At 45.8% G+C, this 27,881-nt stretch overlaps 1 protein-coding gene across 6 annotated transcripts in view; it reads right to left on the reverse strand.

Moving 5' to 3' along the window:
• Positions 1–27,881, reverse strand: part of RCOR3 (REST corepressor 3) — a 130,999-nt gene that overhangs the window by 26,430 nt on the left and 76,688 nt on the right. For 5 of the 6 annotated variants that reach the window (XM_077282326.1, XM_077282327.1, XM_077282325.1 and 2 more), the window contains 7 exons: positions 20,479–20,556; positions 7,963–8,015; positions 7,391–7,552; positions 6,749–6,873; positions 3,185–3,263; positions 2,119–2,337; positions 1,244–1,321 (listed from right to left, as the gene is read on the reverse strand). In XM_077282326.1, the coding sequence (XP_077138441.1) occupies positions 1,244–1,321; positions 2,119–2,337; positions 3,185–3,263; positions 6,749–6,873; positions 7,391–7,552; positions 7,963–8,015; positions 20,479–20,556 (794 nt within the window). Of the gene's footprint in view, positions 1–1,243; positions 1,322–2,118; positions 2,338–3,184; positions 3,264–6,748; positions 6,874–7,390; positions 7,553–7,962; positions 8,016–20,478; positions 20,557–23,234; positions 23,271–27,881 lie in introns of those variants that run through there. The other variant, XM_077282330.1, reaches the window with a different exon arrangement.

Genomic DNA, 27,881 nt, shown 5'->3' on the forward strand with positions numbered 1-27,881 from the left:
TTTTTTCCATAGATTGAGACATAGTGAATGTCTATCTCCGATAAACCGCAGTAGCAGTTATGTGAGCAGGGAAGGGGTTAAGCTTTTCCCTATGCAGCGGAGCAGCTTACCCACGGTCCTGAACTGGTGTCCCCAGGGAGGAAGAGAGGGAGGTAGCATTTTCGGCTGTATTTCCCTATAGCAGTGGAGTCCCAAGATGGCGCCCGAGATTTGCAGGGCTCTTCTCATTCAAAACGAGAAGTGCCTGAACAGTGGGCGGGGCTCCGGCGTGGGCGGGTTTTTTGAACTGCGACCTAGTCCGGCTGGAGAAGCCGGGGACTAAAGTAGTGGAGCCGGCCGACGAAGCGCTCTGGCGGCCGCGACGCCGCGCCTAACGATCGTCGCTGGCATCTAGCCAGAGGTACCTCTCCCCAGGGACCCGGACCGCTTCTTCCCACGCCGGTAGCGTGAGGAAGATAGTACTCACCAAAGGAGGGACCACCTCCAGCTCAATCGATCCTCCCTGTGTCGGGGGACGGAGAGCCTCCTGAAGCATGCTTGCCTTCTCAGGGGACTTACAGCTGTGCCTGCCGCATGGAGATTTTGCAGGGTTCTTCTGCGCCTGCCACAGGGGGCTTACGGCTACTGTGGGGACTAAGAGACGCCAAGATGAGGGCTTGAGTGCAGTGGAGCCCGGGAGATGCACATAAGAGGTAAACTCCATGTGCTCGCCATCTTACAGGGGGGAGATCGGGACCGTATAGGAACCGTCGCCCTAGCGTAGATTAGGCGTGCCCCATACGTCGCAGGAGAGGGACGGGGAGGTATACTCGCCGTGCTCGCCTGTTGATGGTTCGGGGGAGAGCGGACCCTATAAAAAAAGGAACCCGTCGCCCCCTTGACTCCGTTAAGTAAAAAATTAAAAATTTACAGAAAACTAAAAACTTTAAAATAAAAATTAAAATAAGAAAGTTGGGGCCTGAAAACAGACCCAAGTGCCTCCTACAGACACTAAGCAAGAACTGGTTGAAATTGTATCCAGTGAAGGGGTGTATACTGCAGAGGAGGAGTTAATCTTTCTGTTTACTTAGTGTCCTCCTAGTGGCAGCAGCATAACACCCATGGTCCTGTGTCCCCCAATGAGGAGTAGGAGAAAATGAAAAATGATAACATTAATAAACAGTACAGACAAAAAAGGTATTCCATTCACTGAATGAAGCCTGGAATGACAGCACGGGTTCATACATAGGAGTGTTCATGTTACCTCCGCAGGTTTGAACTCTTCTATGCCTTCATCCAGCTTTTGCTTTAGTGCACTGTTGGCTTGTTTAGTGTTCTGGACCTGTAAGCGAAAGAGAAAATCCCGTTTAGTCACAATATAAAAAAATAAATGAAAAAGACCGGGCCCATAAGATGCACCCTAAATTTTGGGGAGGAAATTAGTAAAAAATATTTTTTTAGTGGCAGCAGCATAACACCCATGGTCCTGTGTCCCCCAATGAGGAGTAGGAATTTTTTTTTATATAAAATGGGGGTCCATCTTATAGCCCGAATCTACGGTAGCTTACTGGGGGGAGGCAGTGGAGCAGGGTCACAGTAAGCATGGTTGCTGCTGCAGGAAGCCGGCAGCGGCAGGAATGGGGGCGATGCGAGGCTGCAGGCCCTGAGCTTCAATAAAATGTCGGCGGTGAGGCAGGAGCGGAGTATCCACTCTGTGCATTGATTTCCCTGCGGTAAGCTTCAGGAAAATGGACTCAGAAATAGGCGCATGAGCAGATTGAGATCTTGGCTCAATGATGCTGCTGCTGCCGCTTTCCTGAAGCAGGAACCCTGCCTCCTGTGACCCAACTCCACCGCCGGTGGCACGGATTTCTAATTGTATACCCCTTTTTAAGACCCCTGCTAAAATGTGGATCTTGAGTCTTCCATCAATTTAATTATTTCTGCAGCGGTTGCTTTCTACCATGGTTTCCGGATGTCACTACCACCTTGTTTGGCCTAACCCTAATATTTTGTTTTACTGTTGGCCAGTCAGACTAAATGGTCTGATCATCTGATCAGCTCCACATGATCCCTGCAATCTTCTCAATTTTCCATTCAGAAAAAAACCCAAAACATTAATAAACAGAAACTTCCCACCTGTCGTTTTAAGGATATCAATTCCATATCCAGCTGACGAAGAATAGTATTGGCAGCGTTAGGGCCACAGGACACGGCTACGACGTCATCCTTACTTATATACATCCCCTTTGGAGGACGACACTTGGACCTCTGGGAGTGGTGACGATGCTGTAAACTTTGGTATTCTCTTCTACCGAAAGCAACCTTGACCGGCTGAATACAGGTTTCTCCGCTTGCCTGAAAAACAAGGACGAAAAGCTGTTTGTGCCTCTACATAACATGTGATAGCATCTGCCGAGAGGTTCTGTATTGTCGGATAACAGATTGCCATCTGCACACACGAGGTACTTGCCATTAATCACATATTAAAGAGTTTTCCTCATTCTAGGACAGTTGTACAGAACCCGGAATAAGTGTCTCTGGTAATCCTGTCTCGCTCAGCGCTGCTGCCCCTTCATTCTCAGGATTGGTGGGGACCCAGGTCTTTACGTACCGGCATATTGTAGCACCACGGCATCACATCCATATGCTTCGTCATTTCCCTTGTGTATAAAACATTATTTACTAGCCCATTCCTGTAGATTCCTCCAGGCTCAGCCCCAGACAACAAATCATCTTCCTTCTCAACCCTTGAGGTGCAAGCAGGATCAGTGCAGGTCTAGAAATGTATTTATTTATGATTATGATGCTTGACATATTCCACAGACATCATCATCACTGTCCCCATTGGGAGTCTAGATTGTGAGTCCTTATCTGTATATCTGGAGCCGGGGAGGAAACTGGATTACCTGGAGGAAACCCACGCAGACCTGAGGACTCCAGCGCTGCAAGGCTACTGTGCTAACCACTGAGCCACCAAATAAAAAGATCCTGTCCGGGTTACGTTACAGCTTGTGGAGGTTCTCTAGGGTTAGGTGCAGGTAGACAAGTAAGCCGACCCTGGCCACAGGCTGAGAAAAGCTACAAAGTGCTGGAAAGTAAATGAAAGCATTTATATGTGCTCCGGTTTGTCATTAGGGATGTAGAAAACATAGAACAAATTAGGCGTCATCACATAATACGACATGCAACGAGCGGCAATTACCTCCTTTTTTGTTTCCTTTTTAGGGTCATAATCGCTATCGTGTCCTTCCTTTGGATGTGTTTCCTCCAAGTCCTCCTCACTGAATGCAAACACAAATCATTTACAAAATTACTCTCAGACCATCGAGATCGGACTGCAACGTCTGGGATTCATGAGACTTTGAGATACGGCTTAATTCGTGCACCGTAAATACATAAAATATGTACAAGGTTTTGGGGATCGCACCCAAAATTAAAAATGTAAATGGAGCGCGCAAGTCCTGTATGGTCCAACATAACAGGCGGTTTATGCTTCATGTCAGCAATCTGGGCAGACTGAGAAGTGCAAGGATCCTGGGATGCTCTTTAGTAGTTAAAGGGCTAGTCCACTTTATATAAAAATGTCTATGTAATGGTATAAAATAATACGCAATACCCTGGCAGATGAGAAATGATGACGTCCTGTGATCGGACACGTAAGAGACAACGTCCCATTCCCCAGACCACAGCAGACTATTACTGGCCTTATCATTCATGAGACGTCATCACTTCCAGGCCCGGTGGAGACCACCAGAGTCGGCCAGCATTGGTGCCACAGGGGATGGGACCGGAATATTCCTTTATCTGTAATTTTATACCATTAGATGCCTGCACAGACATTTATTTATTTAGGGTGGATGACTATTTTTTAGATAAATTTAACCTTGAAAAGGATACCATATCCGAAACGTTGCCACGCCGTTCAGGCATTAAAAGCCCACTTTTTTCTATTTTTTGTGTGCTTTTTTTAGGCTGGTTTCACACTTGCGTTTTGATCTGCAGCGTTTGTACAGAAAAAAACGCATGCGTTTTTTTCCCCTATGTTTAACATTAAAAACGTTTTTTTGCTGCATGCGTTCTGTCGCAGAAATGCAACATGTAGTAATTTCTAGAGGCGTTTTTTTGCGGCAAAAAAACGTATTGTTGTCTATGTAAACGCATGCGTTTTTAAGCACATGCGTTTGCTTGCGTTAAAAACGCATGCGTTTTTATAGAAAAAAACAAGAATACACTCTGATAAGCCACCCCCCACCATCAAGGTGATAAAGAGATCCTAACCCTAACCCTACCCCTACCCCTAACAATATGACAGTGAATACTCTACAAGTTAATATTTTTAGTACTCTATAGCAATACCGTATATCTTGGGGTGTCCACACTGAACAAAGCTTTTTATTAGAAGAATGTCCTGGTCACCAGGTCAACATCCCTATGGATCCCTAGGGTTAGGGTTTGGATCCCTTTATCACCTTGATGGTGGGGGGTGGCTTATCAGTGACCTGGTGACCAGGACATTCTTCTAATAAAAAGCTACCCCTAACCCCAACCCAAACCCTAGGGATCCAAACCCTACCCCTAACCCTAGGGATCCTAACCCTAACCCTACCCCTAACCCTACCCCTAGGGATCCTAACCCTAACCCTATCCCTAACCCTACCCCTAACCCTAGGGATCCTAACCCTACCCCTACGGATCCTAACCCTATCCCTAACCCTACCCCTAACCCTAGGGATCCTAACCCTAACCCTAGGGATCCTAACCCTAACCCTAGCCATTTCTATTTATAGTGGGTTTTCTAGTTGATTTTGATGATTGGCAGCTGTCACACACTTCTCAGCATGCGTTTCAAAAACGCAAACGCATGAAAAAACGCATGTAAACGCGTCCAAACGCTGCGGTTTTTTTACTGCATGCAAAAACGCATGCGTCTAAAAAACGCAGCGTTTGCATGCGTTTTTTCACCACATGCGGTTTTTTTTAAACGCTGCAGATCAAAACGCAAGTGTGAAACCAGCCTTACTCTTATGATTGAAGCCATTGGATCATTGGTTTGGAAAGCTCTGCACCACAACTGCGGTAATATTTGATGCTGTTCCTATTTTGTTCTCTCTCTCTCTCTCTATATATATATATATTTTTTTAATACTTCCAAATGTAAAAATAAAAAAAAGTAATCTATGATCTTTATAGAAGCAAAAAACTCTTAGTAGCCTAAAACTTGGGGCTACTAAGAGTTTTTTTGCTTCTATAAAGATCATTGAGCATTTGGCAAGTTTCTATTGTTGCAGATTTTCTGCACTTATTATGTAAATTAGGTTATTTGGGTTTTTTCATGCTTTTATACTGTTTTTGATGCTGCGATTTCTGTCTCTAGATGTTATGCTTTAACCGCCTTAACGACTGCCTATCCGCATTAAAACGGCGATCGGGAATAAAGGTATAGCGCCCCCAGAGTCCAGAAATCTATTTGGAGAACATGATCAGAGCTGGATTTTCCAGTTCCCGATCACATGATGTAAGCGGTTAGAATCACTTCTCTCTTCTGGCTGATATACATGTCATAGGAGAGAGAAATGATGTCCTCAAGCCCCCTCCTGTTAAATCCGCCATCCCCCAGCCCTGCGCCTCCTCTTACTGAAAAAAAAATAAAATAATGGCAGGCACGTCCGCACGCCGAAATCTGCCAGCTGGTACCCGCAGGGAATTTTCCTATTGGAGTCTTTTGATCACTGTGATAGACCCCATCGCAGTGATCATAAGCCAGTAATTAGTAAATCCCCTTGGTCAGATTACACTTTTTTTTTTTATAATTTTTATGTCTTTCATACTTTGCCATTAGTGTTAGGTTTAGGGTATTTTCAAAAGTAAAAAAAATTAAGAAAAATGATGACGATATGACAACTAAAGTTGAGTGCAAGTGCTCGCTACTTGAGTTTGCATCGGGTGCTCGGGTATGCACTGAGTATCGCAGGTGCTCGAGTGACAATCTCGAGTCTCTGCCCCAAATATTTTGCGGCCGATGGCCAAAAAAAAAAATAATAAAAAAAAAATGATGGGATTGCCCGCTATACACGGACGATCCCTGCATCTTTTCTTTTGGCCAATAGCCGCAAAACATGCGGGGCAGAGACTCGAACAAGTCACTTGAGCACCAGCGATACAAAAAACAAAACAAAATGTTGCAATTACTATTTTTCAGTCAACTTGTCTTCCCCCCCCAAAAAAAAAATTGTAATCAAAAGACAAAAAATAGTCATATGAATCCCAAAATGGTATTAATAAATAAAGCTCGTCCCCAAAAAATAAGACCTCACACGGCTACAGCAACAGAAAAATACAAAGTTACGGCTCTTACGACAAACCATTTTTTTTCTACAAAGTTCAGATTTTTTTTTTCCCCAAAGGCAGAATTACATTTTGGTTTTGTTTCCTCCGCCATTTTCACCCGCATTGGATTTTTTTTCCCCATTTTTCAGTAAATTATACATGTAAATGTGAAAGGAGTAGTTAAAGACTGCAACATGTCCCAAATAAAGCAAGCTTTCATATGGCTATGTAGACGAGAACACACACAAAAAAAAAATGTTGTGGCTGCTCTTGGAGGAAGGGGGATGAAAAACCGGAAGAGCGAAACAAAAGTTGGGCGGGTCATGAAGGAGTTAATGTGTGCAAAATGTGACAACGTGTTAAACAAGGGGAACGATTGTATTCATGTTATATGATCTCTTAAGGAATTCTAATATTTGGAGGGTCGGTGTCTTTGTACCTTTCTCCAGGGTTATTTTTACTTGCTAGCTTCCTTGCTTGACGATCCATCAAACTTGTCCGAGAACGTGTTTTCTTCCAGGAGTAGTAGTACTTTACCAGGCTGGCGATGGTCTTATCTGGAAGCTAAATCAATAGAGTGTAGTTTAATATTTTGTTATAATCTATAGAAAGAACTAGAACTACTGCTGGGTATCCAATGTGCCTGGATCCTTTCTACAGGCATCGAATGGACATTTTCTCTATTAATAGGCATTAGGCTTGGGCTGCATGACATCTTGGGTCACTGATATTAAATAAACTAAAAAACCCCATTCATAAAATAAATAACTTGTCTCCCGGCACCAGGAGATCAAAATGAAGGTTTCCAGCCATTTGGATATAAAACTTACCCAATTTAGGAGTACAGCTCATAAAGTCCCAGGTAAATTAAAATATTGCATTAAGGCAAAAACCAACGCGCTTCAGACATGAAACTGTCCTTACCATATACTATATATATTTTTTATTTTACAGAGGACTATGCTAAAAGCACTGGCAAAGGGGTATATAGGGCTTTATATTGCCCATTCACTCTTATTATGCCACATATATCTATAAGAGACGTCATATCGTCACACTATGGCGGCACGCTGTAGATTACCATTTGCTGAATTCTATGGAAGCTTTTCCCGTGGAAGCTGAATGCTTGTTCAAACAGGACTTTATCTTCAACCGTCCACTCATCGGGGAAAGGAGTAAAATTGGGCAAATCAGCAAGCGACTTCTCGATATTGTGTTTGTGCCAAAACAGCATGCCCAGCGCCTTTAGACAAGAAGCACACTTACGTTACATACATGTAAATATTCACACACTATGTATCCAATCAGTGTGCTCCTCATTCTGCACAAAGCATCTAAAAGTATAAGAATTGCCCTATATACGTGGTGAACAACTGCAGACATGACAGTGGGGGGAGGTTTCTGCTGCAGCCAGTTGTCTTACTTCCAGACACAGGACAATATACATATTTGCCCTGTGTCTGGCTATATGACAACTGGCTGCAGCAGAAACCTCCCCCCACTGTCATGTCTGTGTGTATATATTATATATTATTTTTCATTTTTAAAAATGAAAAGCGAAATGAAAGTGGAATAGGACAATTTTATTTGTGCATTTTCTATGTTTTCTGTTTGTTCTTAAAGTAGTATATGCCCGCGTGACAATTATTTTACCTGTTCCACGTTGTAGCCATGTTTTTCTTTTGCTACTGCAATGTATTCATCCACTGAATAAAAAAAAGAAGCATTTTTTGAGATAACCTTATAAACGGTCTACGTTAATATTTGCAGATCAATCGCAAGAATACGTAAAAGTGTGAAGGAGTCTTTATTATAGCAGATGGATCCACAGGCACACTGGCTTTGTGAAAGACGGCTACTGCAAATTTAAGATGTTGTTTGCACATAATCTTACAGTTACAGTCATGGCCGAAAGTATTGGCACCTGTGAAATTGTTCCAGACAATTGTTGCAATTACACATCTTGTTATACACGTTTATTTCCTTTGTGTATCGGAACAGAAAATAAGGCAAATTAAACATAATTTCACACAAAAGCCCAAAAGAGGGATTTTTGTGTACTCACCGTAAAATCCTTTTCTCCGAGCCAATCATTGGGGGACACAGACTGTGGGTGTTATGCTGCTTGCCACTAGGAGGACACTAAGTGATACAAAGAAAGTTAGCTCCTCCCCTGCAGTATACACCCTCCTGCTGGCCCTCAGCTAACCAGTTTGGTGTAAAAAGCAGTAGGAGATCAGTAACAACATATTAGCTTACAGCATGTCATATCATATATGAGAGTATAGCATATCGGATTATAAAAAAACAAGCATAAGCCAATACCAGGGTGGGAGCTGTGTCCCCCAATGATTGGCTCGGAGAAAAGGATTTTACGGTGAGTACACAAAAATCCCTCTTTCTCCTACGCCTCATTGGGGGACACAGACCGTGGGACGTACAAAAGCAGTCCCTGGGTGGGGACAACGTAAGATCAGGCCCTGTGTAACTGCTACTTACAAGTGCGCCACCGCGGCCTGCAGAGTCGGAATAACCAGAGCATGCAGTGCGATGGCTCTTGGATCTCGAGGCCGAACAACAAACTCGAGTACACAGGCGATCAGTCAGGACGCCATCCGAACTACAACTGTAGAGCTCCAGTGAAGGCGGGTCTGATGGAAGACTTCCAGGTGAAGTTCCTACTCACTTGAGGTGAAACCCTGACAGCTAAATATGTTCGCAGCCCAGAGTTCTACTCCTGGGACATGTACTGCCAAGATCACCGAGTGATAGATCTCGGCCCATGTGAGGTACCTTGGCCAAGGCGCTTGAACGTGGGTACTCGCTAGATGATTGACGTATGACACAGCCGTGGCGCTGTCCAATTGAAATCGGCTGGGTTGACCCGCCATAAGGTAGTGGACCTACTATAGGACTACCTTTGAGATCTCCAGAGCAATGATCGGGAGAAGAGGCCTGGCATTGGAAGTTACTAGTAACCATGGAACCGGGAGAAAAAAACCCCGGATGAAGAAAGAGCTCAGAGACTATCGTCTGAAAGGCTGCTTGACTTGCTGAAAAAACTAACGGAGTTTTTTTAAGAAACCTCCCAGCAAATCGAATGAAATGAGAGGATGAGTGAGCAAGAGCGCGAGCTCCCTGTTGAAAAACCATGACCTTGTCTGGAGGGAAATTGACCACCCTTCTGGAAGAATACCGGATCATCCTCAAAAAGGATATCTGCTGGGCTGGAAATGAGAAGTTGTCTAAGTCTAGCTTCCAGTCCAGGTGAGAGGATATCACAAGTGATATAGACGACTCAGCGTAGTCCTGCAAGGGCGTGTAAACAGTCGGCCAAACAGGGCAGAACGGCCACGCCTCTAGGTGCAAGATGACAGCCGCCATGACCCTTGCGAACACTCTGGGTGCGGTAGCAGGGCCGAAGGACAAGGTCGTGACTTAAATGCTGTTCACGAATGGAAAAGCAAAGGAATTTTGAAGAGGTTAGGCATCCCGAATGTCGATGGATGCCAGAGACTGCACCTTTTTTGTTGAAGTAATAGCTGAGCGGAGGAACTCCATTCGAAGAAGAAGAACCTTGTGAAAAAGTTGTTAGAAGTTTGAGGTCCGGGATCGGTCCTACTTCTCGTTCCCTTTTTAGGAACCAAGATCCCTTAGATCTAGACTGTCCTGGACAACCCTTTCATTGTTGGTCGGGGCTGTAGGAACGTACGATCCTTGGTTAGTCTCCCGCTGAAAAATTTGATTGACCAGCTGAACTGTCTTCAGGAAAGGGGTACTGGTGTGAATCAAGGTAGTTAAGGTCTCCAGGCAGGAGACCGTTGCTCTAGCAATCCATGCGGCGGCTAGGGAGGGTAGAGGGCTGGACCCGTAGCCGCAAAACGGAACAAACCAGATTTGCTATTCGACAGAGCGTGGCATTTTTAATTGAGGACATATCGGGCAGGGATACTGGTAGGTAAACCACAGGAGATTGCACCCGGTTAATCTGCCGAGTGGCAGAATGCGCCGCTGCTTCCAGCAGGTCATAGAGTTAAAAATTAGGAGCCTCGATCCACCATCCTCCTAACAGGGAAGTGGAGAGGGAACATTGGCCTTCTTGCATCTTCTGTTAAATAGTGGTGATGCAGAGGGGGGTGCTCAGACGCCCGAAAAAGGGTGCCTCTGTACATGCACAGAGTTCAGGTCTCCGGGTGGACAGGACAGGTTGTCTGGCGTTAGACCTGGATGCAGAAAAAGGATACCTGGAAGCGACCTTCATGTGCCCGTCTGTTGATGCTGTGGGGAGACCGGCGCCCTTTAAAGTGCCTGTCGCCCTTAAAAATCAGACCAGGCATAGCGTCCCACGTAGAGGCTTCTATCCAGTGAGTCGCATATCCGGACTGGATGGCAAAATCTCTACGAGGGAGTTTAGACTGAGGGAACTAGTTACACTGGGATAAACTGGGATCAGCGGCAGAGGGCTCCTCATTTATGACCAGTTTCGGATTGGTCATGTGCCTTTAAGACCAGGGAATACTGGTCGTGTGCCTTTAAGACCAGGGAATACTGGTCGTGTGTCTTTAAGACCAGGGAATACTGGTCGTGTGCCTTTAAGACCAGGGAATACTGGTCGTGTGCCTTTAAGACCAGGGAATCCTGGTCGTGTGCCTTTAAGACCAGGGAATACTGGTCTTGTGCCTTTAAGACCAGGGAATACTGGTCGTGTGCCTTTAAGACCAGGGAATCCTGGTCGTGTGCCTTTAAGACCAGGGAATACTGGTCGTGTGCCTTTAAGACCAGGGAATACTGTGTGCGTTTAAGACCAGGGGATACTTACTGGTCACGTGTCTTTAAGACCCTGGAATTCTGGTCACGCGCCTTTAAGACCAGGGAATACTGGTCACGCGCCTTTAAGACCAGGGAATACTGGTCACGTGCCTTTAAGACCAGGGAATACTGGTCATGTCCCTTAAGACCAGGGAATACTGGTCATGTCCCTTAAGACCAGGGAATACTGGTCATGTCCCTTAAGACCAGGGAATACTGGTCATGTCCCTTAAGACCAGGGAATACTGGTCACGTGCCTTTAAGACCAGGGAATACTGGTCACGTGCCTTTAAGACCAGGGAATACTGGTCACGTGCCTTTAAGACCAGGGAATACTGGTCGTGTGACTTTATACCACTCGGCCACGACTACTCAGACTACTGGTCGTGCGGGTTTAGGTAGAATCTCGCAGCGAGCGAGAAGCGCCAATTCAGGGGGCGGAGCCACAGGCACAACGTGGGCGGAGCCTCGAGACTTCCATGAATAGGCCCAAGCCGGGGCGTAAATTTCTGCAGCCGGCGCCAGCGTAGAAGTTAGGGGTGGTCACCCGTTGCTCGAGAAAATCGAGCGCTTCCGTGCCAGGCGAAAAACGCCAGGAAAAAAATTCAGAGCCGCCTTAAGGCGCCACGGTCTGGTGGTGCGGCCTACACATCGGCCGAAGCCAGGAGCTAAATTTTGTAGCCAGCTGGAGTGTTACCTCAGGGAGGTGGGCCACAGGGAAGCCTGAGACTGCCTGTGAATATCCCACTGCAGAAGCCCATCGCTGGCAGGATCCACTTACCAATGGTGCGCGTCCCGGCATGGAGCCGCCGCGGATGTCGGGTATTGCAGCGTGGATGGGTGCAGAGATAAGAGGGATAAACCTCAATCCATCATCCCTCTTGTTAGGGAGGTGGAGAGGAACCATCCGCCTCCTTGTGCCATCCGCTTTCACAGTGGTGGGACAGTGGGGGCTGCCCGGACCATGGAGAGGGGCTTCTGTACATCCACGAAGTTCAGCCCATCGGGACCGTGGAGGCACCTTCGCCCCTGAAGGGGATTTGAACTGCGGCCTAGTCCGGCTGGAAAAGCCGGGGACTAAATTTATGGAGCCTGCCGGTGGAGCGCGTCGGCGGGCCCCGCGCCGAATGATTGCCGCTGGCGTACCGGCCAGTGGCACCCCCAGGACCGCATCTTCCACGCAGGCAGCGTGAGGAAGAATGGCCCCCGAGATCTGCAGGGCGCCTCTCGTCCCAGACGAGAAGCGCCGATATAGGGGGCGGGGTTACGGCCGTGGGAGGAATCTGCCCACTGCGGCCTACTCCAGCTGAAAAGCCGGGGACTAAATTTCCAGCCTGCCTGGGGATGCGAGGCGGCCGCAACGGAGCGACGCTAACCGCCGCAGTTCCCGACCGCCGGCGCCTCTCCCCAGGGGCTCTGCCGCAAGTACCGCCGGCGCCTGCCCCATAGAGGCCACTGCGGCCTACTCCGGCTGAAAAGCCGGGGACTAAATTTCCGGCCTGCCCGGCGGTGTGCGGTGGCGCGGCCGCAAAGCGATCCGGAGCGCAGGAGGGGAACTCCTGATGTACTCACAGTCCGGTAATGCAGGTCCCCCTGTCCCTGCGCTGTTGTGAATTTGGATTCTGGGCTCCCCCGGTGGCTACTGGTGGAATTGAACTGGTGTCTTCATCTTCTCTGTTCACCTGTTCCCATCAAGATGTGGGAGTCGCTATATAACCTTGCTGCTCTGTTAGTTGCTTGCCGGTCAACAATGTTATCAGAAGCCTCTCTGTGCTTGTTCCTGCTCCTAGACAACTACTAGATAAGTTGGACTCTTGTCCATGTTTGTTTTTGCATTTTGTTCCAGTTCACAGCTGTAGTTTCGTTACTGTGTCTGGAAAGCTCTTGTGAACGGGAATTGCCACTCTGGTGTTATGAGTTAATGCCAGAGTTTTAAAGTAATTTCTGGATGGTGTTTTTTGATAGGGTTTTCAGCTGACCATGAAAGTGTCCTTTCTGTCTTCTGCTATGTAGTAAGTGGACCTCAAATTTGCTAAACCTATTTTCATACTACGTTTGTTATTTCATCTCAACTCACCGCCAATACATGTGGGGGGCCTCTGTCTCCTTTCGGGGTATTTCTCTAGAGGTGAGCTAGGACTAATATTTTCCTCTGCTAGCTTTATTTAGTCCTCCGGCTGGGCTGGGCATCTAGAATCAACGTAGGCATGCTACCCGGCCACTGCTAGTTGTGCGTTAGGTTTAGTTCATGGTCAGCTCAGTTCCCATCTTCCAAGAGCTAGTTCCTATATATGCTTATGCTATGTTCTCTTGCCATTGAGATCATGACAGTTTGACCGGCCCTCAAAGTGTTAATTGTTTGGGCTGACGCAGGAGAAAAAGAAGTGTTGAAGGGAAATTTTTTTTTTTTTTTTCTTTCCCCCTCAGAGTTCAGCTGCCTAGCCCTTAATTGCTGTCTAGCTGCTTCTTACCTCCTCTTAACCCTTGAATGGCTTTGTGTCCACCTGTTTGTAATGGATCTTCAGAGTGTAACTGCAGGTTTGAATAAACTCGCCACGAAGGTACAAAATTTGCAAGATTTTGTTTGTCATGCACCTGTATCTGAGCCGAGAATTCCTTTGCCGGAATTTTTCTCGGGGAATAGATCCGGGTTTCAGAATTTTCGAAATAATTGCAAATTATTTTTGTCTCTGAAATCTCGCTCTGCCGGAGACCCTGCACAGCAGGTCAGGATTGTGATTTCCTTACTCCGGGGCGACCCTCAAGACTGGGCTTTTTCATTGACACCAGGAGATCCTGCGTTGCTCAATGTGGATGCGTTTTTTCTGGCCTTGGGGTTGCTTTATGACGAACCTCATTTGGAGCTTCAGGCAGAAAAAACTTTGATGTCCCTATCTCAGGGGCAAGATGAAGCGGAAATTTACTGCCAAAGATTCCGTAAATGGTCTGTGCTTACTCAGTGGAATGAGTGCGCCCTGGCGGCGACTTTCAGAGAGGGTCTCTCTGATGCCATTAAGGATGTTATGGTGGGGTTCCCTGTGCCTGCGGGTCTGAATGAGTCCATGACAATGGCTATTCAGATCGATAGGCGTTTGCGGGAGCGCAAACCAGTGCACCATCTGGCGGTGTCCACTGAGAAGTCGCCAGAGAGTATGCAGTGTGATAGAATTCTGTCCCGAAGCGAGCGGCAGAATTTTAGACGGAAAAATGGGTTGTGTTTCTACTCATGTTATATCAGCATGCTCTAAGCGCACTAAAAAGCTTGGTAAATCTGTTTCCATTTGCACCTTACCGTCTAAATTTATTCTATCTGTGACCCTGATTTGCTCTTTGTCATCTATTACCACGGACGCCTATGTCGACTCTGGCGCCGCTTTGAGTCTTATGGATTGGTCCTTTGCCAAACGCTGTGGGTATGATTTAGAGCCTTTGGAGACTCCTATTCCTCTGAAGGGGATTGACTCCACCCCATTGGCTAATAATAAACCACAATACTGGACACAAGTAACTATGCGTATTAATCCGGATCACCAGGAGATTATTCGCTTTCTGGTGCTGTATAATCTACATGATGATTTGGTGCTAGGATTGCCTTGGCTGCAATCTCACAACCCAGTCCTCGACTGGAGAGCTATGTCTGTGTTGAGCTGGGGATGTAAGGGGGCTCATGGGGATGTGCCTGTGGTTTCCATTTCATCATCCATTCCCTCTGAAATTCCTGAGTTCCTGTCTGACTATCGTGACGTCTTTGAAGAATCCAAGCTTGGTTCGTTACCTCCGCACCGAGAGTGCGATTGTGCCATAGATTTAATCCCGGGTAGTAAATACCCAAAGGGTCGTTTATTTAATCTGTCTGTGCCTGAACATGCTGCTATGCGAGAATATATAAAGGAGTCCTTGGAAAAGGGACATATTCGTCCATCGTCATCTCCCTTAGGAGCCGGTTTTTTCTTTGTGTCAAAAAAAGACGGCTCTTTGAGACCATGTATTGATTATCGGCTTTTGAATAAAATCACTGTTAAATATCAATACCCATTGCCGTTGCTGACTGATTTGTTTGCTCGCATAAAGGGGGCTAAGTGGTTCTCTAAGATTGACCTTCGTGGGGCGTATAATTTGGTGCGAATCAGGCAGGGGGATGAGTGGAAAACCGCATTTAATACGCCCGAGGGCCACTTTGAGTATTTAGTGATGCCTTTTGGTCTTTCTAATGCTCCGTCAGTTTTCCAGTCCTTTATGCATGATATTTTTCGCGATTATTTGGATAAATTTATGATTGTGTATCTGGATGATATTCTGATTTTTTCGGATGACTGGGACTCTCATGTCCAGCAAGTCAGGAGGGTTTTTCAGGTTTTGCGGTCTAATTCTTTGTGTGTGAAGGGTTCTAAGTGTGTTTTTGGGGTACAGAGGATTTCCTTTTTGGGATATATTTTTTCCCCCTCTTCCATTGAAATGGATCCTGTCAAGGTTCAAGCTATTTGTGATTGGACGCAGCCCTCTTCTCTTAAGAGTCTTCAGAAATTTTTGGGCTTTGCTAACTTTTATCGTCGATTTATTGCTGGTTTTTCGGATATTGCTAAGCCATTGACCGATTTGACTAAGAAGGGTGCTGATGTTGCTGATTGGTCCCCTGATGCTGTGGAGGCCTTTCGGGAGCTTAAGTGCCGTTTTTCCTCTGCCCCTGTGTTGCGTCAGCCTGATGTTGCTCTACCTTTTCAGGTTGAGGTCGACGCTTCTGAGATCGGAGCTGGGGCAGTGTTGTCGCAGAAAAGTTCTGACTGCTCCGTGATGAGGCCTTGTGCCTTCTTTTCCCGTAAATTTTCGCCCGCTGAGCGGAATTATGATGTTGGGAATCGGGAGCTTTTGGCCATGAAGTGGGCTTTTGAGGAGTGGCGCCATTGGCTTGAGGGGGCCAGACATCAGGTGGTGGTATTGACTGACCACAAAAATTTGATTTATCTTGAGACTGCCAGGCGCCTGAATCCTAGACAGGCGCGCTGGTCATTATTTTTCTCTCGGTTTAATTTTGTGGTGTCATACCTACCGGGTTCTAAGAATATTAAGGCGGATGCCCTTTCTAGGAGTTTTGAGCCTGACTCGCCTGGTAACTCTGAGCCCACAGGTATCCTTAAGGATGGAGTGGTATTGTCAGCCGTTTCTCCAGACCTGCGGCGGGCCTTGCAGGAGTTTCAGGCGGAGAGACCTGATCGTTGCCCACCTGATAAACTGTTTGTTCCTGATGATTGGACCAGTAGAGTCATCTCTGAGGTTCATTCTTCTGCGTTGGCAGGTCATCCTGGCATTTTTGGTACCAGGGATTTGGTGGCAAGGTCCTTCTGGTGGCCTTCCCTGTCACGAGATGTGCGAGGCTTTGAGCAGTCTTGTGACGTTTGTGCTCGGGCCAAGCCTTGTTGTTCTCGGGCTAGTGGATTATTGTTGCCCTTGCCTATTCCTAAGAGGCCTTGGACGCACATCTCGATGGATTTTATTTCAGATCTGCCTGTTTCTCAGAAGATGTCTGTCATCTGGGTGGTGTGTGACCGTTTTTCTAAGATGGTCCATTTGGTTCCTCTGCCCAAGTTACCTTCTTCTTCCGAGTTGGTTCCTCTGTTTTTTCAAAATGTTGTTCGTTTGCATGGTATTCCTGAGAATATCGTTTCTGACAGAGGGACCCAATTCGTGTCTAGATTTTGGCGGGCATTCTGTGCTAGGATGGGCATAGATTTATCTTTTTCGTCCGCTTTCCATCCTCAGACGAATGGCCAGACCGAGCGGATTAATCAGACTCTGGAGACATATCTGAGGTGTTTTGTGTCTGCTGACCAGGATGATTGGGTTGCTTTTTTGCCATTGGCGGAGTTCGCTCTCAATAATCGGGCCAGCTCTGCCACTTTGGTGTCCCCGTTTTTCTGTAATTCGGGGTTTCATCCTCGATTTTCCTCTGGTCAGGTGGAATCTTCGGATTGTCCTGGAGTGGATGCTGTGGTGGAGAGATTGCATCAGATCTGGGGGCAGGTGGTGGACAATTTGAGGTTGTCCCAGGAGAAGACTCAGCTTTTTGCCAACCGCCACCGTCGTGTTGGTCCTCGGCTTTCTGTTGGGGATTTGGTGTGGTTGTCTTCTCGTTTTGTCCCTATGAGGGTCTCTTCTCCTAAGTTTAAGCCTCGGTTTATCGGCCCGTATAAGATATTGGAGATTCTTAACCCTGTTTCCTTCCGTTTGGACCTCCCTGCATCCTTTTCTATTCATAACGTTTTTCATCGGTCATTATTGCGCAGGTATGAGGTACCGGTTGTGCCTTCCGTTGAGCCTCCTGCTCCGGTGTTGGTTGAGGGTGAGTTGGAGTACGTTGTGGAGAAAATCTTGGACTCTCGTGTTTCCAGACGGAGACTCCAGTATCTGGTCAAGTGGAAGGGATACGGCCAGGAGGATAATTCTTGGGTGAATGCATCTGATGTTCATGCCTCCGATCTGGTTCGTGCCTTTCATAGGGCCCATCCTGATCGCCCTGGTGGTTCTGGTGAGGGTTCGGTGCCCCCTCCTTGAGGGGGGGGTACTGTTGTGAATTTGGATTCTGGGCTCCCCCGGTGGCTACTGGTGGAATTGAACTGGTGTCTTCATCTTCTCTGTTCACCTGTTCCCATCAAGATGTGGGAGTCGCTATATAACCTTGCTGCTCTGTTAGTTGCTTGCCGGTCAACAATGTTATCAGAAGCCTCTCTGTGCTTGTTCCTGCTCCTAGACAACTACTAGATAAGTTGGACTCTTGTCCATGTTTGTTTTTGCATTTTGTTCCAGTTCACAGCTGTAGTTTCGTTACTGTGTCTGGAAAGCTCTTGTGAACGGGAATTGCCACTCTGGTGTTATGAGTTAATGCCAGAGTTTTAAAGTAATTTCTGGATGGTGTTTTTTGATAGGGTTTTCAGCTGACCATGAAAGTGTCCTTTCTGTCTTCTGCTATGTAGTAAGTGGACCTCAAATTTGCTAAACCTATTTTCATACTACGTTTGTTATTTCATCTCAACTCACCGCCAATACATGTGGGGGGCCTCTGTCTCCTTTCGGGGTATTTCTCTAGAGGTGAGCTAGGACTAATATTTTCCTCTGCTAGCTTTATTTAGTCCTCCGGCTGGGCTGGGCATCTAGAATCAACGTAGGCATGCTACCCGGCCACTGCTAGTTGTGCGTTAGGTTTAGTTCATGGTCAGCTCAGTTCCCATCTTCCAAGAGCTAGTTCCTATATATGCTTATGCTATGTTCTCTTGCCATTGAGATCATGACACTGCGCGCTCCATCCTCATCCTCTTCTGTAATCCCTTTGGGCTCTGCCGCAAGTATGCAACGCCATGTGATGTGGGCCTTGTATGTCGGGCCACCGGAGAGGAACATTAGAGCAGGCTCTATGTGCTCGCCGTCTTGCAGGGGGAAGGGAGATCGGGACCAAAGATGGAAACCCGTCGCCCCAGTAAAAATTGGCGTGCTCCCGCGTCGCAGGAGAGGGACGGGGAGGTATACTCGCCGTGCTCGCCTGTTGCTGGTTCGGGGGAGAGCGGGTCCTATAAAAAAGGATCCGTCGCCCCCTTCACTCCGTTGAATAAAAAATAAAAATTTACAGAAAAATAAAAATTTAAATTAAAATAAGAAAGTTGGGGTCTGAAAACAGACCCAAGTGCCTCCTACAGACACTAAGCAAGAACTGGTTAGCTGAGGGCCAGCAGGAGGGTGTATACTGCAGGGGAGGAGCTAACTTTCTTTGTATCACTTAGTGTCCTCCTAGTGGCAGCAGCATAACACCCACGGTCTGTGTCCCCCAATGAGGCGTAGGAGAAAATGGGCCATGCAAAATTGTTGGCACCCTCAACTTAATATTTAGTTGCACACACTTGGAATAAATAACTGCAATCAATCACTTCCTATAACCACAAGCATTTTACACCTCTCAACTAGAATTTTGGAGCACTCTTCTTTTGTAAACATTTCTGGGGGCTTCTTGAAGTATGTTTGGGGTCATTGTCCTGCTGGAAGACTCATGATCTAGGACGCAAACCCAGCTTTCTGACACTTATCACTACATTGCAAACAAAATTAATTTGGTAATCTTCAGATTTCATGATGCCTTGTACAGTCAAGACACCCAGTACCAGAGGCAGCAAAACAACCCCAAAACATCTTTGATCCTTCCACCATATTTGACTATAGGTACGGTGTTCTTTTTATTGTAGGCCTAATTCCAATTTCAGTAAACAGAATGATATGTGTTACCAAAAAGCTCTATCTTGGTCTCATCTGTCCACAAGACACTTCCCCAGAAGGATTTTGGCACACTCATGTATATTTTAGCACACTGCAGTCTAGGTTTTTTGTGTCTCTGTGTCAGCAGTGGGGTCCTCCTGGGTCTCCTGCCATAGCGTTTTATTTCATTAAAATGTCGACAGGTATTTCACGATGACACTGATGCACCCTGAGCCTGCAGGACAACATGAATTTCTTTGGAACATGATTGGTGCTGCTTATCCACCATCCGGGCTATCCTGCATTGCAACCTTTCATCAATTTTTGTCTGCCGTTCACGTCCAGGGAGATTAGCTACAGTGCCATGGGTTGTAAACTTCTTGATTATATTGCGCACACCATGGATAAAGGAACATCAAGATCTCTGTTGATGGACTTGTAACCTTGTGATTGTTGATATTTTCAACAATTTTGATACTCAAGTCCTCAGACAGTTCTTTTCTGCCCTTTCTGTTCTCCAAGCTTAGTCCAGCACACACAGACACACAATGCAAAGATCGAGTCAACTTCTCCATTTTTTATCTGGTTTCTGGTGTGATTTTCATATTGCCCACACGTTACTTGCCACAAGTGAGTTTGATCGAGCATCAGATGCTTGAAACAAAGTTGTTTATCTATAATTTTGGAAAGGTGCCAACAATTTTGTCCGACACATTTTTGGGGTTTTGTGTGAAATGATGTCCAATTTGTCTTTTTTTTTTGTGTAATTGCAAGAATTTTCTGGGAGAAATACTTCAGTTTCTAGAACAATTTCAAGGTTGCCAACACTTTTGGCCATGACTGTATGTGCACACGATGTCTTTTTGGGCAAACTGAAAAGAAACTTTTCAAAGTCTCCGAAAAAAAAAACCTTAGCAAAAACACTGTGCGTTCATATAGCCAGTTTCTGCTCCAAAATTGCCTAAAAAAAACCCCAAAAACTCTGCACATAGCCTAAAATGTACTCGTCTCAGAAATTTGCCCCATTTTGCTCACACGTTGGGACCTTGGGTGCTCACGATGCAAACATAAGACAACATGGTATATACCCAACCTGACCAGCAACCTAAGTGATCTGCTACTTACACTTCAGGTCGGATATATTGTGGAAGGGAGACCACACCAGCATTCCTCCATTATCCTTATCTGTGTATTTGGTAGCACCTTAAATACAAAGGGCAAAATCAGAGACAAATACCGGCCTGTACTAAGAGGATTATTAGTGAAGTAATTGGTTATGCAGATGCCAGCAATTAATAGAAAGCATAGCTGTCATCCATCCAAACAGTCGGGTCTGGGCTAAAGTAACATCTGATAAACAGCTCATAAAACATGTCACCCCATAGCATTGGCTGCATGTCATATGAGTTCGCTGCTGCTGGAGTCGTGCCATAAGATTTGTGTGAAATTTGGCATTTAGGAAGTTATTGACCGTTCTAACTCATTTTTGTGGTATGATGAACTCTAAGAGAAAAAAAAACAAGTACAAAGCAGGCATCAAATGGGAAACTTTAGTAGCGGATTCAAGAACGGCCAGGAGAGAACATATAGGACGACACTTCTTTGTATACCGCTATGCAGCACAGGGTCACAAAGTGTGAGGACAGGACCTATGGTCGGTCAGACACAAGTCTGTGCCAGTGATGGGCAAAGCAGCCCGGGGAGGACAGCAAGAGAGAGACAACCCTGGCTGTGGGAGCAGATGGATGAAAAGCCCTTCCTCCCTGCAGGGCGCATATAGGTAATGTAACTTGGGTTGGGGAAAGGGGAGCCAGGGTGGTGGGCTGTCACCTAGGGAGAGATCACCAGGATCAATTGTGACCTATTACTCTCTGATCATCTATGTCCTGAGTCAATAGTATTGGCCAAAGCATCACGTCAACAATAGTGCTCTGCAACTGTCACCCAAGACATCTGTGGCCCTCCACTGATTCTGTAGGGAAACTACAAATCCCAGCATTCCCTGACAGCTGCAGACCTTCAGTACATTCTGGGTACACATTTGATTCTGCACTTTGAGATTTGTTTAGCGCTGCTGTGGAGGTATGTTGTGCTGTGTATTAGTGTTTAGCACTGCTGTGGAGGTATGTTGTGCTGTGTTTTAGTGTTCAGCGCTGCTGTGGAGGTATGTTGTGCTGTGTATTAGTGTTCAGCGCTGCTGTGGAGGTATGTTGTGCTGTGTATTAGTGTTCAGCGCTGCTGTGGAGGTATGTTGTGCTGTGTATTAGTGTTCAGCGCTGCTGTGGAGGTATGTTGTGCTGCGTATTAGTGTTTAGCGCTGCTGTGGAGGTATGTTATGCTGTGTTTTACACTGCTGTGGAGGTATGTTGTGCTTTGTATTAGTGTTTAGCGCTGATGTGGAGGTATGTTGTGGTGCGTGTTTATGTTTAGCGCTGCTGTGGAGGTATGTTATGCTGTGTTTTAGTGTTTTGCACTGCTGTGGAGGTATGTTGTGCTGCGTATTAGTGTTTAGCGCTGCTGTGGAGGTATGTTATGCTGTGTTTTACACTGCTGTGGAGGTATGTTGTGCTTTGTATTAGTGTTTAGCGCTGATGTGGAGGTATGTTGTGGTGCGTGTTTATGTTTAGCGCTGCTGTGGAGGTATGTTATGCTGTGTTTTAGTGTTTTGCACTGCTGTGGAGGTATGTTGTGCTGTGTATTAGTGTTTAGCGCTGCTGTGGAGGTATGTTGTGCTGTGTATTAGTGTTCAGCGCTGCTGTGGAGGTATGTTGTGGTGCGTGTTTGTGTTTAGCGATGCTGTGGAGGTATGTTATGCTGTGTTTTACACTGTTACACTGCTGTGGAGGTATGTTGTGCTGTGTATTAGTGTTTAGCGCTGCTGTGGAGGTATGTTGTGCTGTGTATTAGTGTTTAGCACTGCTGTGGAGGTATGTTGTGGTGCGTGTTTGTGTTTAGCGCTGCTGTGTAGGTATGTTGTGGTGTGTGTTAGTGTTTAGCGCTGCTGTGGAGGTATGTTGTGCTGTGTATTAGTGTTCAGCGCTGCTGTGGAGTTATGTTGTGCTGTGTATTAGTGTTCAGCGCTGCTGTGGAGGTATGTTTTGCTGCATTTTAGTGTTTAGTACTGCTGTGGACATATGCTGTGTTGTATATTAGTGTTTAGCACTGCTGTAGTGGGTATGTCCCGCTGCATATTATTGTTTAGCACTGCTGTAGAGGCAAGTTATGCGTCATTATGGCATTGGCAAAGTAATAAAGGCATGCTGTGCTGCACTGCTGAGCTTTGTGATGCAGTGAAGGTATGTTGCACTGTACTATCATGTGTGTTTGGTGGTGCTGAGCAGTCTTATGTGTTCTGCATGACGGTACACAACTCTTTCTAGAGACTGTATTAGGCTCTGTTCAGATCACTGTTCACATATATACTAGGAAAAACTCTTGGTCCATATTCCACATATATTCATAGTGCTCCATTCACTGATTAGAGACCAAGCCTCCTGTCCTTTTCACCCTTAACATTTGCCATCATATTTTTTTGTTGTTGTTGTATGAAAAAGCAAAGCAGACAATTTCAGGAAAAAAAAAAAATACAGTAATAAACAAAAAGAGGAGCCTATTTGTGACGTAGCCCCCTGTGGACATATACAGCAAGATGCTTCACAGTTGTAAGTTTGGAGAGTCACTCAGTTCCTCTGACATGATGTGAACAGAGCCTATTGACATTTTCAGAAAATTAACACCCATTAATTGGAACTTTGTCGCCAACAGCATAAAAACTACAGCGTTGACCAAAATTATTACTATCTATTTTTCTTCTTAATAAGTACTCGGACCAATTATTTTTGTCTGTGCTTTGAGAGGGTCATTTTTGTCATATAACTTACACTGCGATCCTTATGAATTTCAATTGAGTGTCTTAATCAAAAGGGCCGACCCCTATAAAGATATTACAAAATGAATCAGCAAAGAATTGGACCTATTTTGACCACAAAAAAAAGTTCATGTAAAAGAAAGAATTTCTACCTAAAAGTAATTTTTTCATTAGTACTTTTCATTTTTATTTTATGTTGAACTGGACACACAATGTAATAGTGGCTGCAGAGTTGAATACAACATATTTTTTTGAAATTTTCCCTCTCTGTTGCTGAGACATTAGCAATCAAAGTATTTGACACCTAATGAGTTAACTTTTTTTAAGCCCAAGTGGTTGTTGTTGTTGGACAGTTTTCACTGGGGGCGTGTACTTTTCTCCCTGTATGATGCTGACCAATCATAAGCCGGTAGCAACACTCAAACAAAACAAGAACACGCCCCCACCACAGCTTAGAGCAGATTTCTCAGAATGTGAGACATATAATGACAGCTAGCTCTGATCTAACGTCCTGCATGAGTCAGTGTGGGAGAGAGGCAGTGAAGCAGAGTTTAGCTGTGTCACATTGCATTATCAGCTCTCCTGATAACTGAGTTTGTCAATAATCATAGTTATATCTGTTATGCTTAAGCAACGTTTACTCGCTCTGCAGTTAGATCAGGCAGTCATTTATGTCTCGCACATGAGCAGCCTACCTGTTCTGGACTAATCCTGTGTGAGATGTAAAGAGACCCTGCTCTGCTCTCATTACAGAGCAATTACAATAAGTAATGGACAAACCCGTGGATGTTCGGGTCCAGCCGAACATCTAAAAAAAGTTTGGTTCTGGTACCAGAACGATACCAAAACCTGATTCCTATGAATGGGGGGTCCCGAAAATCCGTTGTTTGCCCCACTGCCACCTAAATGACAGCGTGACAAACACAGGCTCTGATCAGCGGTAAGATCATTACTGTCTGACAGAGTTGCGGTTCCCATGCGAGCCAGCAGCTGTGACTGGCAGTAAAAAGCTTACTGCTGGTCACAGGCATCGGCTAATGAGAGAGTACTATTGTCATCAGCGTATGCCTGCTGTTGCTGATAACGGCGATAGCAGGTGCCCCTAATGGGAGTATTCATCAGTCGGTGCCTGTGCTGTAAACGTTTAAAGGAAAAAAAAAAAAGGATGATGTGTGGCCTCTTCTATTTTTGAAAACCAGCACAGGTGAAATAGACAGCTGCGAGTTGCAACCCTCAGGTGTCACCTTTATTATGCTGGATTATGAAGAATAGAGGGGTCCCACACGCTTGTTTTAATTATTTAAATAAATTGGAAAAAAAAACAAAAGGAATGCGGTCCCTCCCATTTTTGACAACCAGCCAAGCTAAAGCAGAAAGCTGGGGGCAGGCATTCTGAGACTGTTATGGGGCCATGGATATTGACCCCCAGCCTAAAAATAGCAGCCCGCAGCCGCCCCAGAAAAGGCGCATCTATTAGATTCTCCAGTTCTGGCACTTTGCCCGACTCTTCCCACTTACCCTGGTGCGGTGGCAAGTGGGGTAATATTTGTGGGGTTGATGCCAGGGGTTGAAACATACAGCGAGCAGTGCAATAAGTGAGGTCACCGGGGTTCCTTTTTCACAGGAGCGGAGTGCTACACACTGCAGGAGCGTGATTATGCTCCTGGCTCAATGTGAGTCAGCTGCCGTGGATAGCAGTTGCATCACTGATGTGACCACTATCCAAATCATCGGATCTTCGTAGGACAGAGATGGATTATATTCATGTTGGACAATGAGAGATATGGTTGTTTTATTATTTTTCTTCTTTTAAAGGGCATTAGTGAATTAGGCTAAGGCCGGGGACACACACAACGTATACAAAAACGGTCCGTTTTTCACGGACGAGAATCGCACAAATGTTTCCAAAACAGTGATCCGTGTGCAGTGCGAGGATGCGATTTCCTCACATCAAATGATCCCTTTGACATCCGTGTGACATCTGTATGGCATCCGTATGCCGAGATTTTCTTGCAGGCTTGCAAAACCGACATCTAATGGATTTATGTGCTCAAATGTTCGTTAAAACATATATACAGTATACATATATATATATGTCATTGAGACACATATACACTCACCGGCCACTTTATTAGGTACACCATGCTAGTAACGGGTTGGACCCCCTTTTGCCTTCAGAACTGCCTCAATTCTTCGTGGCATAGATTCAACAAGGTGCTGGAAGCATTCCTCAGAGATTTTGGTCCATATTGACATGATGGCATCACACAGTTGCCGCAGATTTGTCGGCTGCACATCCCAAAGATGCTCCATACAAGGCAGGATGGATCCATGCTTTCATGTTGTTTACGCCAAATTCTGACCCTACCATCCGAATGTCGCAGCAGAAATCGAGACTCATCAGACCAAGCAACGTTTTTCCAATCTTCTACTGTCCAATTTCGATGAGCTTGTGCAAATTGTAGCCTCAGTTTCCTGTTCTTAGCTGAAAGGAGTGGTACCCGGTGTGGTCTTCTGCTGCTGTAGCCCATCTGCCTCAAAGTTCGACGCACTGTGCGTTCAGAGATGCTCTTAGGCCTACCTTGGTTGTAACGGGTGGCGATTTGAGTCACTGTTGCCTTTCTATCAGCTCGAACCAGTCTGCCCATTCTCCTCTGACCTCTGGCATCAGCATTTCCGCCCACAGAATTGCCGCTCACTGGATTTTTTTTCTTTTTCGGACCATTCTCTGTAAACCCTAGAGATGGTTGTGCGTGAAAATCCCAGTAGATCAGCAGTTTCTGAAATACTCAGACCAGCCCTTCTGGCACCAACAACCATGCCACGTTCAAAGGCACTCAAATCACCTTTCTTCCCCATACTGATGCTCGGTTTGAACTGCAGGAGATTGTCTTGACCATGTCTACATGCCTAAATGCACTGAGTTGCCGCCATGTGATTGGCTGATTAGAAATTAAGTGTTAACAAGAAGTTGGACAGGTGTACCTAATAAAGTGGCCGGTGAGTGTATATATATTCTGTATTTATATTTAATTCAGCACGAGATATGTTAAAAGCCGGAAATTCAATTGCCGGCTTTTCATTACTCCTGCCTAAACCCGACATGATATGAGACATGGTTTTCATACAGTAAACCTTCTCATATCCCTTTTTTTTGCATATTCCACACTACTAACGTTAGTAGTGTGTATGTGCAAAATGTGGGCGCTGTAGCGTGTAAAATAAAGGGTTACATCGCGGAAAAAATTGGCGTGGGCTCCCGCGCAATTTTCTCCGCCAGAGTGGTAAAGCCAGTGACTGAGGGCAGATATTAATAGCCTAGAGAGGGTCCATGGTTATTGGCCCCCCCTGGCTACAAACATCTGCCCACAGCCACCCCAGAAAAGGCACATCTGGAAGATGCGCCTATTCTGGCACTTGGCCACTCTCTTCCCACTCCCTGTAGCGGTGGGATATGGGGTAATGAAGGGTTAATGCCACCTTGCTATTGTAAGGTGACATTAAGCCAGATTAATAATGGAGAGGCGTCAATTATGTCACCTATCCATTATTAATCCAATTGTCTGAAAGGGTTAAAAAACACACACACACACACACACACATGATTAAAAATTATTTTAATGAAATAAACACACAGGTTGTTTTAGTATTTTATTGTTCTCTCAATCCATCCGGAACACCCTCGCTTGGCAAAATAATAAACCAACAATATACATACCTTCGGATGAACTGTCAGGTCCCACGAGGTAATCCATCTGAAGGGGTTAATTATTTTACAGGCAGGAGCTGCGCTAATGCACTCGCTCGTGCCTGTAATCCCCGGGTGATGAAAGGAAAGCTGAGTGATCTGTACTTACATTGAGTTGCGGTGAGGCGCCCTCTGGTGGATGAACTCATATGAACTCGAGCGTGGGAACTTTTCCAAGGCTCCAGTTCATGAGAACATCCACCAGAGGGCGCCTCACCGCAACTCAATGTAAGTACAGATCACCCAGCTTTCCTTTCAGCACTCGGGGTTTACAGACACGTGCGAGTGCTTTAGCGCAGCTCCTGCCTGTAAAATAATGAACCCCTTCAGATGGATTACCTCGTGGGACCTGACAGTTCATCCGAAGGTATGTATATTGTTGGTTTATTATTTTGCCAAGCGAGGGTGTTCCAGATGGATTGAGAGAACAACAAAATACTAAAACAACCTGTGTGTTTATTTCATTAAAATAATTTTTAATAATGTGTGTGTTTTTTAACCCTTTCAGACAATTGGATTAATAATGGATAGGTGTCATAATTGCCGCCTCTCCATTATTAATCTGGCTTAATGTCACCTTACAATAGCAAGGTGACATTAACCCTTCATTACCCCATATCCCACCGCTACACGGGAGTGGGAAGAGAGTGGCCAAGTGCCAGAATAGGCGCATCTTCCAGATGTGCCTTTTCTGGGGTGGCTGGGGGCAGATGTTTGTAGCCAGGGGGGGGCCAATAACCATGGACCCTCTCTAGGCTATTAATATCTGCCCTCAGTCACTGGCTTTACCGCTCTGGCAGAGAAAATTGCGCGGGAGCCCACGCCAATTTTTTCCGCGATTTAACCCTTTATTTTACACACTACAGCGCCCACATTTTGCACATACACACTACTAACGTTAGTAGTGTGGAA

Source organism: Ranitomeya variabilis, chromosome 2, assembly GCF_051348905.1.
Source record: "Ranitomeya variabilis isolate aRanVar5 chromosome 2, aRanVar5.hap1, whole genome shotgun sequence".
In the NCBI taxonomy this organism is placed as follows: Eukaryota; Metazoa; Chordata; class Amphibia; order Anura; family Dendrobatidae; genus Ranitomeya; species Ranitomeya variabilis.